This window comes from Equus quagga, chromosome 1, assembly GCF_021613505.1.
Source record: "Equus quagga isolate Etosha38 chromosome 1, UCLA_HA_Equagga_1.0, whole genome shotgun sequence".
NCBI lineage: Eukaryota > Metazoa > Chordata > Mammalia > Perissodactyla > Equidae > Equus > Equus quagga.
The window spans coordinates 93,328,017-93,340,072 of NC_060267.1; the positions used below are offsets into that span (position 1 = coordinate 93,328,017).

The window sequence follows — 12,056 nt, forward strand, 5'->3', positions numbered from 1 at the left end:
TGGGTACCCTGGGTGTTGTGGGGTGCTTGTGTGTGTGTGGGTACCCTGTGTGTGGGGGGGGTGCCTGTGGGTGTGGGGTGCCTGCGGGTGTGGGGTGCCCTGTGTGTGTGGGGTCCCTGTGGATGTGGGGTGCCTGTGTGTGTGGAGTGCCTGTGTGTGTGTGGGGTGCCTGTGGGTGTGGGGTGCCCTGTGTGTGTGGAGTGCCTGTGTGTGTGGGGTGCCCTGTGTGTATGCAGTGCCTGTAGGTATGAGGTGCCTGTGGTTGTGGGGGATGCCCTGTGGGTGTAGGATACCTATGTGTGTGGGGGATGCCCTGTGGGTTGGGGTGCCTGTGGGTGTGGGGTATCCTGTGTGTGTGGGGTGCCTGTGTGTGTGAGAGGTGCCCTGTATGTGGGGGGTGCCTGTGTGTGTGGGGGGGTGCCCATGGGTGCAGGGTGCCTGTGGCTGTGGGGTGCCGGTGGTTTTGGGGTGCGTGTGGGTGTGGGGTGCCTTGGGTGTGAGGTGCGCATGGGTGTGGTGTGCCCGTGAGTGTGGGTCCTCATGAGTGTGGGGTGCTCGTGGGTGTGGGGTGCCCCTGGGTGTGGGTTACCCCTGGGTGTTGGGTGCCTGTGGGTGTGAGGTACCCGTGGGTGTGGGGTCCTATGATTGTAGGAGTTTTGCTGTCCTTCCCTCGCAGTGGTGCTCCAAGGGTCACTGCCGCTCGCTCGCGGAGCTGAGTCCTGTGGGGGCCGTGCACGGGCACTGGTCTGGCTGGGGTCTCCCCAGCCCTTGCTCCCGCTCCTGTGGAGGAGGTGTAGTCACCAGGAGGCGACAGTGTAACAACCCCAGGTACGGCACGGAGCAAGCCCCATTCTCCCCATCAGGGAGGGTGGCTGGCCCCACATTCCCTGGTTGGGGGGCAGTGGGTCATCTCCCACCCCTTGTGTCTCGTGGGCTTTTCAGACCTGCCTTTGGTGGGCGTGCCTGCGTCGGTGCTGACCTCCAGGCGGAGATGTGCAACACTCAGGTAGGCCTGCTTCTCGGGCAGGGGCAGGGCGAGAGGGGCAGGTTGGCGGCCCTGGGGGAGCTGAAGAACCAGGCGACTGCGACTGTGCCTCACACCAGGGCGCTTGTGAGAGTGACGGGGGTGCCACTGACACCTACGCTGGGACCACAGTGCGTGCGCCAGGGTGGTCCTCCTGCTGACAGCAGTGACCCTGAAGTGTTCCACTACCCCCGCTGTGTGACACTGCCCCCCACCCGGGGTGCCTGAGTGGGGAAGCCAGGCTGCACATCTCTGCATGAGAACCCCCTCCCTCCCTCCTTCCCCAGCATAAGGTCCTCTCCTGCAAACCATGAGCAGGGCTTTTAGTTATAAATTCAGGTGAAATTCACATAGCATAAAATCAGCCATTTTAAAGTGTGCGATTCAGTGGCATTTAGGATATTCACAATATTGTGTAACCACCACCTCTGTCTAGTTCCAAAACATTTCCATCACCCCAAAGGAAAACCCCGGAGCCATTAAGCATTGCTCCCACTCCCCCGCCCCTCAGCCTTGGGCAACCACAAGTGTACTTTCTGTCTCGATGGATTTGCCTATTCTGGGCATTTCAGATAAGTGGAATCATGCAATATGTGGCCTTTTGCATCTGGCTTCTTTCACTCAGCATCGTGTTTTTGAGGCTCAGCACAGACGCGTTGTAGCATGTGTCAGTGCTCCATTCCTTCTTATGGCTGAGTGACGTTCCCTCGTATGGATGGACCACATGTTGTTCAACTGTCGTCCACTGGCAGACATTTGGGTGGTTTCTGCCTTTTGGTTCTTGTGACCAGAGCTGCTATGAGCCCGTGTGTACGTGGACTTGTTTGGGTGCTGCTTCCGTTCTCTTGGGTGTATACCTAGAAGTGGACCTGCCGGACCACATGGTAATTCTGTATTTAACTCTTTGAGGAACCTCCAGACCATTTCCCACAGCAGCTGAACCCTCTCGCACTCCCACCAGCGGTGGGTGAGGGTCCCAGCTCCTCCGCATCATCTCTCACACTTATTGTCCGTGTTTTTGACCATGGCCGTCATAGTGGAAACGGCAGACTGATTCCTTTGACGTTGAGTTAAAACCTGCATGTGCTGAGACCTTCCCTCCCCGCCTTCTCTGGGCAGACCCCCCGAGAGTCCTCCTCTGGGGGACCCGGGCTCACAGGGCGCAGGGTGGGGGGCAGGCCTGCATGGAGGCAGCCGCGGTCCCTGTCCGTGCTTAGCGGGTCCGCTCCAATCCTTTCCTCTCGGACTGCAGTGCAAAGAGACTCTTGGCTGCTACGACCTTTCTCACGACCCACCCCTGGAGGCACATGCCCAGGGAATACACGTCATCTGTCTTGTTGGCTGAAGTCCGGGCCTCTGGCTCCACGAGCAGTGCTCTTTGCCCTGTTTTCCTCTTCATTGCTGGGTGGTCAGCCCTGCCCACTTCCTTACAAGTTCTCCTAGAATTCTCCCACCAGCAGAGAGAGGCTCCTGACACCCCCACTTCACAGAACAGGGGACTAAGATGCGGTCAGGAGCTGGGCTCAAGCCCACGTCTTAACGCTCACACTGCAGGGTGCCTGGCTGTTTCCTAGTCACAAGGGCCCCTCAACCCGGGCCCCCTGTCCCGGGGTCTCCTGCCCCAGGCCCCCGCTCCAGGGTCCTCCCGTGCCTGTCCTCTGCCCCCTCCTGGCCAGGCCTGCAAGAAGACCCAGCTGGAGTTCATGTCAGAGCAGTGCGCTGAGACCAACGGGAAGCCGCTGTCCCTCTCCCCGGGCGGCACGTCCTTCTACCGCTGGGACGCCGCTGCACGGTACAGCCAAGGTGGGGCCTGGAGTGTGGAGGGCAGCCAGGCCCTGGAGACCTCGGGTGGGAAGAGTTGACGGGGGCCGGCTCACTGCCTCTCCGACGCTGTGGGGAGCAGGGCTCAGGTGTGGGCTCTGCGTCAGGCAGACAAGGGATCACTTCCTGGCTTAGCCACACGTAGCAGGTCTGAGTCTTGGTTTTCCCGTCTGTGAAAGGGAGATAAGAGCAGTGTCTCTGCTCAGGTTGTTGGGAGGATTCAGTGCGATGATGCAGGGGAAGCACCGAGTGTGCTCCTTGGTCATAGTTCAGTGGCATTTATTAGATCAAGACATGATGACCACTCAGGAGGCAGGACAGGTGGCAATAGAAACTCTGGCCCCAAATGCAGACAGTGAAGCTAGATGGCACTGGTGGGGTGAGGGGCCACTTGGATCACATTCACAGGGTCACCGCCCTCCGTACATCCTGCCACCCTTGCATCAGGCTCCCTTGTCCCTCTGCCTTCCCAGGGGATGCTCTGTGCAGACACATGTGCCGGGCTGTTGGCGAGAGCTTCATTGTGAGGCGTGGGGACAGTTTCCTGGATGGGACCCGATGTGTGCCAAGCGGCTGGCAGGAGGACGGGACCCTGAGCCTGTGTGTGTCGGGCCACTGCAGGGTAGGTGTGTGTGGGCAGTGGAGGTGCCCTCCCATCCACTGTGGCCCTGAGGCCTGTCCCATCAGAAGCCAAGATGCAAAGGGGCCTCCTGGGGGGTCTTTGGGTGCTGGCACCCATGAAGCTGCAGCAGAGTCTGCCCGGGGTGATGCCAGGACACAGGGCCGACCTTGAAGTCAGCTGGGAGGGAAGAGCTGTGCTGTGACCTTGGGCAAGTCATTGAAGCTTGTTTCCGGCGTAGACGTCAGATGCTGCAGAAATGCACCGGGTCTGCTCTGTGACTCTCAGAGCCTCAGAGGTGTGGGTGTCAGTGGGCCAGCACCCTCCAGTGACACCTGCACGGGTCTCACTTGCCATTCCCCTTTGCACAGACGTTCGGCTGTGATGGCAGGATGGACTCCCAGCAGGTGCGAGACGTGTGCCAGGTGTGTGGAGGGGACAACAGCACGTGCAGCCGACAGAGTGGCTCCTTCACGGCCGGGAGAGCCAGAGGTAGGGGCCTCCCTTGGGGTGGAGGGCCAGGCTCCCTCAGCCTTCAAGGCACTCGGCAGCCCAGAGCCATGCTGCGGGCTGCCCAGGCCAGCAAGGCCTTGTGCTCGCTTGGCCCCGGGCCCTCGGAGTGGGCCTCAGCCTCCATCCTCCACTTTGCAGCCTCTCCACACAGGCTCAGATTCTGGTGCCGAGGCTACCTTGGATGGTGGGGCAGCGCTCACAGTTGCTCACTGTAGCTGTGATGCAAAGTGTTCTGGTCTCTCCTCTTCTGCTTCAGGAATCCTCAGGAGGGAGGTTGTACTGGGAAAATCTTTCACTTTGATCTAATTATGAAAGAGGTCAAGTAATTTGCAAAGTTGGTGCTTAGCGGGTCAGTCGAGGAGTTGAGTCCCACCTCCCTCTGGTGGGCCCCACACTGTGCTGAGAACCTTGGGTCTGGTCCCTTCCCCTGGCTAGCGTGGCGCCCTCAAGATGACCCTCCAGCCTGGCATTGATTGCCCCCTGTGACAGTGGAGTCACTGCTGCCTGAGGCAGCCCCATTGCACTGTGGGCTTTAGGTGTTGAGGCCCTGTTTTCTGTACAGCTGAAATCTGCTCCCTCTGACTGGGACGTAGGTGACCTGAGACCGCCCCCTCCTCTGCTTCCTCTAGAGTACGTCACCTTCCTGACAGTTACCCCCAACCTGACCAGTATATACGTCGCCAATCAGAGGCCTCTCTTCACGCACTTGGGTGAGTTGGCCAGAGGACACCCACCTGGAGGTAGCCAAGCCACGAAGGTTGAGGACACAGCCCCCAAGATGCCCCCACCTCTGACACCAGCTGCGAGTTCTGGAGTTTCCAAAACCACCGTTGGTTAAACGGTGATTCACGAGGAGGCCTGGGAACTCTGAGAGCTGTTCCTCTCCCCGTCACAGCTCATTACAGGGGAAGGAAGCAGGATCAAACCAGCCCGAGAAGAGATGCCTAGGGCAGAGTTGGGGAGGGTCCTGCGTCCAGCACCGAAATGTGGCAATACGAAGGGAGCGTTGCCAATCAGGGAGCTCATGTGGGTCCAGGGTCTGGTTTTTGCTGGGGCTTCGATACGTAGGCGTGATGGATGGATGGGCGGATTGATCGCTCACGTGGATGCCCTCAGTCTCAGGTTGACTGATGCCCCATGACCCAAAGCCCACACCCTAAATCACACCCTAAATTCCCAGTGTGGCCAGCCCCCACCCTAAACAAAGACACTCCCATCAGCTGTGACACAGGTTCCCTCCTGGAAGCCTGAAGCCGAGGGCAAAGCCCAGGCCTGTCTTTGGGCAAGGCCAACTTCTTTACTACAGTGCCACAGTGGGTCTTTATTTCCAGGGGGCATCCACACCTGACCTTTGAGTCTGACGTGGGGGGCTTCCCTGGGGTCTGCGAGCCCCCGAAGCTGCCTGTAGCGCTGGTGTGAGTGCTCTTGGTGAGGGCAGCAGGTCCACAGCACTCACCAGGTTCCAGGAGGAGGTGCTGAGCCACCCCCATGGGGAAGGCTTCTATAGTCAGATGTCTGTGTGCATCTTGGAGGGTGCGCCTTGCTCGCTGCAGAGCCCGCCCGACCGAGACAGCAGGAGGACCTGCTCCCCAGGGAGGCCTGGGGACCCCGGGGAGGGGAGTCGTGGATGTGGTGGTAAAGATTACATCCCGCTGGCTAGTTGTCGCCTCCACTCTGTCCCTTAAACCAAGACCTCTTCTGTACAAGGGGGTGGCACCCGCCCTCTGAGGGTGCGAGGGGTGGCGCCCCGCCGTGCTGACGGGCCTTGCTCCCCCCACAGCAGTGAGGATCCGAGGGCGCTACGTCGTGGCCGGGAATTCGAGCATCTCTCCCAGCACCACCTACCCCTCCCTCCTGGAGGACAGCCGTGTCGAGTACAAAGTGACCCTCACTGAGGACCGGCTGCCCCGCCGGGAGGAGATCCGCATCCGGGGACCCACCCAGGAAGACATGGAGATCCAGGTGACCAGGAGGGCCTGGAGGAGCCAGCAGGGACTCCTCCTGGTGTTCATCAGTGCACGTGTTCAGATACTTATCCGCTCTGCAGTCATGGGGGCGTTGCTAAGGAACCTGTGTGTGGAGCCCACAGGGGTCCCTGGAGTTCTGAGAGTGGGTGAGAGGGAGAACCCTGGGCAGGGGTCAGGGGGCTTCCCCAGGAAAGGGGCGATGGGGCTGGGGTCTGAGATGAACTAATGCTGCCAGGCCAAGCAGGGAGGGACGCATCTTGAGGGAACAGTGCACAGGAGGGGTGATGAGGAGAGATAAGGAAGGAGACCCCCCTGACCAAGACAGACCTTGAAGGACCTTGCTGGTAATGTGAGGAGTTCTGGGTTCCTCCTGGGGCCCCAGGGGCCTACTGAGGGGCTCCCGGCAGAGTGGATTTGGGATGGGGCCTATGTCAGGCCTGGCAGAAGGAGGGTGTGGGGTATGAGACAGTGGGGGAGGCTGGTTGGGCTGACCCCCAGATTGGAGACCCACCATGGAGGCGTCCCTCCAAGGGCAGTGGTGGTCCAGGAGCTGGAGGCAGGGTGATGCCGGGATCCAGAGCCCGGGCTAGGCACTCAGGTGGACTGGAGTTCGAGTCCTGGCTCTGGTGGAAACTGGGCAAGGGACTTAACCTTTCAGAGCCTCAGTTTCCCCATCTGCAAAACGGGACTAAGTATAGCTACATCATAAAGTTACTGTGGAGATTCATTATTTTACAAGTAATGTACGTTAAGCACTTGGCAGAGTGTGTGGTGCCCCGTACATGTGCCATGAAATGTGGCCACTGCTCCAAAAACCGAGTGCATGCTGGCTTGGATCTCGGAAGCCCCCAGAGGATTGGGGATACCCCATCCTAATGGTGGGAAAGTTTGGGGACAAAGGGACGAACACCATGAGGCCAAACCTGGAACTTGAATGTTCCCTGCCGGTTGTGGCCCTCCTCCTGCAAGGATGCTATATTGCCCATGTTCTCATGCTGACTATGCCACTGATGGCTGTGCGTGCGTCCCCTCCTGTGCCTCAGTCTCTGCGTCTGTAGGATGGGGACGGGATGGCACTCCTCCTCCTAGGGCTCTGGGCAGGTTTCAGGAGTTGAGGCGTGTGCTGTGCATTATTGGCAGCAGTCCCGGGCAGAGAGGAAGCCCTGAGTGGATGTTGGCTCTCAGTGTGTCTTTGGGGTGGAGGTAAACGGGAGCACAGGTAGCCATTGTCGAGCGCGTCCTCCGAGCTGTGAGCCCGTCGACCTGTGTCCCCATCTGTGCTTTGCTGATAGAGGCGCTTAGAGGGGTGGATGGAAATTAGTATCGGTTGAAACAGCCCTTGGGAACCTTTGGGAGGGGCCCCAGTCTCGGCAGCCCCTGATTGTGGTCCGTCAGCCCCACCCTCTGCCACTGCAGCTGGGGGAGACAGCAGGGGCTCCCCCAGAAGGCCAGGCCAGGCCAGAGCGAGCCCCCTGTGAGCGGTGCACCTCTTCCCAGACTCCCCATGTGGCCCAGTTCACCCACGTCCCCACTCCTGGGAGCACTGTTCCCAAATGCTGGCTGCTGAGCAGCTCTGTCGGCATCCTTTGCGGTGTGTATAAAATACAGATTCCTGGGTCCTCTCAGAGCCACTGAATCAGGACCTGCCCTGGTAGGGAGGGGACTCGAGAATCCCCATTTTAGCAGAGGACTGCGATGGGCAGCTAGATGTGGTGTCATGGGGGCAGGTGCTGGGTGCCACTTACCCTGGGACCTCAGGGGCCTCCTCCTGGGGCTGGCCTTGGGCACAGGACCCAGTGACCCTCCTGAAGGGCGAACAGGCCCAGGCTGCCCTGCAAACACCCTTCCTTAACTTCCGTGCTCTCGGGGTCCAGCCCAGGCCGCCAGTCCCTTCTGATCCAGCCCCTTCCTGCTGACCCCTCACGCCTCATCTCTTGCTCCAGAAGCACAGGCTTTGCTGGTCTCGCTCCCAGGCCCTTGCCTGGGCTCCCTCTGCTGGAGCGCCCCTTCTCTCACCTCTGCCCTTGCCTCCAGGAGCCCCTCCCTGACCTGCCCCACCCCTGGTCAGTTCAGGGGTGCTTCTCTGCTCTCGTAATGCCCTGTGCAGATTGCCATCCCTGCACTTATCTGCCACTACCACCCCACCCTACCCCACCCACTGTGAGCTCCTGGAGGCTGGGACAGTGTCCCGTTGGATGTGCTGTCCCCAGAACCTAGCATGGGGTCGGTATCGCTGATTGCTTGCTGAGCGAAAGAATTTAGAAATGGAGGAATGAAAAGCTGAAGGCTTCCTGGGGGAGGTGGCTGTGACAGTGACCGGAGCCCACTGTCTGTGTCCTACAGGTTTACAGGCGCTACGGTGAGGAGTATGGCGAACTCACCCGCCCAGACATCACCTTCTCCTACTTCCAGCCTAAGCAGCGGCAGGCCTGGGCATGGGCCGCCGTGCGGGGGGCCTGCTCGGTGAGCTGTGGGGCAGGTGAGGTCCCAGGCAGGGCCCGCCCGAGGCAGGGCTTGCCTCCTGCACGGAGGTGGTCTAGCCTCCCTCTTTCCTCCCAGGGCTGCGCTGGGTGACCTACGGCTGTCTGGACCAGGCCAGGAACGAGTGGGTGGAGCCTGCCCACTGCGGAGGGAGCCGGCAGCCAGCGGCATGGCAGGAATCCTGTGCCCCCAAGCCCTGCCCCCCGTAGTGAGTGCCATCTATGGCTCCCAGGGGGGGTCAACAGTAGCTGCCGGGCTCTCACCCTAGTTCATGGGGGCCACATAGCATGGGCTGGGCGAGGCAGCTTCTGGGCATTCTCTCGTTGACTCCTGGAAACTGCCCTGTGAGGTGGGTTTTGTCAGTGTCCCCATTTAGCAGGTAAAGACACTGAGACTCGGGCAGACATGGGTGACAGTGGCAGCCTTGTGTGACCCATACCTGCTGTGCCTTATCCACAGGCTGACTTGCCCTCTCTGAGCTCAGTGGGTCACTGCCAAGGGGACGTGATTGCCCTGCCCAGGAGCTTGTGGGGAGACTCAGGGAGGCAGCGACAGAAAGCACCTGGGCCTCGCCAGCCCCTGGCCCGGGTGGTTGGCAGGAGGGTAACGTTAGGGACAAGGCCGTCCTTGCTGGGTTCAGGGCTGGGGCATCCACTTACCAGCACTTTTGTACAGGTGTCCTCAAGCTCACGTGAAGCCTGGGGACACCTGGAGAGCTGGAGGGCTGGGCTGGCTGTACCTGCACAGTGTCTAGGTACCTGAAGGGACACCGGCCTAGCCCAACCCAGGAAATCCAGTTGCCTGGACGATCTGCCTGCTTTCCACCCTGTTCCCCCAGGCCAGCCAGGGCACCAGGCCAGGGGCCCAATGCTCTGTTCCTTTCCTCCTCAGCTGGGCAGCTGGAGACTTTGGCCCCTGCAGCGCCTCCTGTGGGGGAGGTCTGCGGGAGCGGGCAGTGCGCTGCGTGGAGGCCCAGGGCGGCCTCCTGAGGACATTGCCCCTGGCCCAGTGCAGAGCGCTAGCCCTGCAGCCAGAGCTGGTGGAAACCTGTAACTCCCAGCCCTGCCCTCCCAGGTGAGCACAGGGAGGGTGCGGTGGGGCGGGGCGGGACCCATCCCGGGCCAGATCCGGGCAGAGTCTCCCTGGCAGAGCTTGTCGCTGCACTGAACCCTGCCACTGCTGAGTGTCCCTTCTTGCCAAGGCCTCTGGCTTGGCCCTACCATCCTGAGTGACAGGCAGCAGTGGCCCAGCATTATGAATGTCACTATCCAGAGACCCTGGGCTGGCCATTTCCCTCTTTGAACTTCGGGGTCCCTGTTCATGGAGAGGCTGAGGACCAAGTGAACCCAGGAATATAAAGCAATAATGTCACTTTATCATTACTGATGTTATTTCCACGGTGCCTCTCATCCCCTTAGCATCTGAGCTGACAAGCCACCTATCATTCTGACTTGCCACTCACTGGCTGGGGGACCAGGAAAAGTCCCCTCCCTCTCTGGGCCCAGTTTTGTGATCTGTCCAGTGGGGAGGGGGTTGGCCTAGGTCCCTGGTGGCCCGCGTGTGGCTCCAGGCTCCTTTTCCCCTCTCGTGTTCGTGGCAGAGGTGGGAATCACCACTCTTTCCCACTGCTGCCTGATCCTGCCTCAGAATCCTTCTGAACACCTCACTCCAGGCAGTCACTGCCTCTCAGGGTTGACACACGCATGAAACCCATTTGCCACCACTGACCTGGGTGGTCTGATTGCACCTGGCACCTGTTTCTCAGCACCTGCTAGGTTGTGCAGAATGATGTCGTTATCTGGTTGAAGGCTCACCTCTGCCTCTGGAGAACAGGGGTCGGGCTGTGTCACTACACCCCGGGTGTCACGGGGCGTGCTGGCAGCACTCCACCCAGAGCTTCAGGGAAAGGCCCCTGGGTTTTGCTTCTTTTGGGGACCCTCTTTGGGCTCTTGGATATTGGGGAGCAGGTCTGCTGCCTCCCTGCCCCAGGAGCTAAGCTGCACCCACAGCCCGATGGCACAGGCAGGGCATGATGGCTGTCCTTTGCCGTCCTCAGGTGGGAGGAGTCCAACGCGTGCTCATCGTCCTGTGGAGCAGAACGGGCTGCACAGAACATGACATGCGTGCCGGGGGCAGATGGCCTGGAGGTGCCAGCGACTGCTGGGCCCTGCTCCCCGGATGAGAAGCTACCTACCCTCAAGCCCTGTGTGGCCATGGCCTGTCCTCCCACCTGGGGCCATGTGAGTGTCCTGGGCACCAGGGAGGCCGGGCTATTGGGTCCTTATCTGGCCAGGAGAATGAAGAGCACTGGTTCCCTTTGGCCTCCTGGCCAGAGCAAGAAGACTGTCCTTGTGCAGGGCTGCTCTCTGTGGGATCCTGCTGGTCAGAGGACAAACTTAGAAACAGCTCAGGGCCTCTTGGGAAGCCCCATCCTGCTGGCGAGCCAGGCCGTGTTAGAATGCTGCCAGTTCTGTGCTGCGCAGAGAAACACGGCCACACTCCTGCCTGGCATCGGGGGCTCTGAGGCTGCGTGCCGTTGTTTTCAGACAAAGGTGCTGGGAAGCTCTGTCCTCTCGTGGCTGGTGGGGACTGCAGGGCCAAGCATGCCTGCAAATCCGGCTCCTGAGCCCCAGCTCCCAGCCCTGTCCCACAGTGACCAGTCATGCTGATGCAGAGGCCAAGGTGGGGCATGTGGTGGGGGCTTCTGCTGGGGGCTGGGAAGTGAGTCTCCCCAGAGAAGAGCAGCAGGGAGGGGCAGCCTTTGGGGTGCTGGTGACCACTTCTGCTCTCTCCTGAAGAGACTGGGCTGGGTGGTGGTGGAGGGCAGGTGCTCAGTGGCCTGGAGGTGGGAAGCCCAGACCCACTAGCTTGTTGCTTGCCCGCTGCAGCTGGACCCTCAGGCTCCAGGAGAGGAGGCTGCATCCCCATCAGGCAGTGCCAGGCTGGAGGCTCACATTGCACACGTGTGGATGCCCCTGGCGGGAACTTGCTCCGTCTCCTGTGGTCGAGGTGAGGCCCCCGATGCTCCTGAGGCCAGCGCTCGTGAGCTGCCTCTTCCCTGCCAGCATTTTGCCCAGTTCTAGAAAGCATTTGAGGTGGCTTACAAAAACCCAAATGACACAAGAGCATGACGTAGTACACAAGGAGATTGGAACAAGGTGCAGACAGCCACGTATATGTGTTCATTGATTGTCTGAAAGATAGGAAGAGATCATAAAACCCAGCAATAGTGGGCCCAGGAGTGAATTTCTCAGGGTTTAGAAAAGCTGTGGGAGATGGGCCCCAAACTTAGCTCTAAGCTTCCTAGTGGCCAAAGAGAAACAAAACTAATTTTAAGATACACAGTGTTCTTAAACTAAAATCCTAACCACTTGCTCAGTAAGACTTAGGCATGTTTAGAATTGAGACCAGAGATTTCTTTCGAGGATACTCCTAAAGGAGAGAGGCGGGGAAACTGGCCCCAGCAAGATCTTTATGATAAACACGGTAAGAGCTTTTCATATAGCAGTTCTTACAATGCCCTTCAGTAAGCAATAGCAGCTGCCACTTGTTGGGCACCTACCATGTGGCAGGTACTTTGTATCTAGCACAACCAGAGGCACTCACGACTAGAATATACAACTATGTACTG

General features: G+C 59.8%; 1 protein-coding gene across 3 annotated transcripts in view; it reads left to right on the top strand.

Moving 5' to 3' along the window:
* ADAMTS13 (ADAM metallopeptidase with thrombospondin type 1 motif 13) overlaps window positions 1-12,056 on the top strand; it is a 31,601-nt gene that overhangs the window by 11,354 nt on the left and 8,191 nt on the right. For all 3 annotated transcript variants that reach the window (XM_046671157.1, XM_046671166.1, XM_046671169.1), the window contains exons 12-23: window positions 677-828; window positions 943-1,006; window positions 2,701-2,827; window positions 3,319-3,467; window positions 3,836-3,956; window positions 4,607-4,687; window positions 5,758-5,939; window positions 8,288-8,423; window positions 8,504-8,633; window positions 9,317-9,499; window positions 10,482-10,665; window positions 11,314-11,434. In XM_046671157.1, coding sequence (XP_046527113.1) covers window positions 677-828; window positions 943-1,006; window positions 2,701-2,827; window positions 3,319-3,467; window positions 3,836-3,956; window positions 4,607-4,687; window positions 5,758-5,939; window positions 8,288-8,423; window positions 8,504-8,633; window positions 9,317-9,499; window positions 10,482-10,665; window positions 11,314-11,434 — 1,630 coding nt within the window. The remainder of the gene's footprint in view (window positions 1-676; window positions 829-942; window positions 1,007-2,700; window positions 2,828-3,318; window positions 3,468-3,835; window positions 3,957-4,606; window positions 4,688-5,757; window positions 5,940-8,287; window positions 8,424-8,503; window positions 8,634-9,316; window positions 9,500-10,481; window positions 10,666-11,313; window positions 11,435-12,056) is intronic.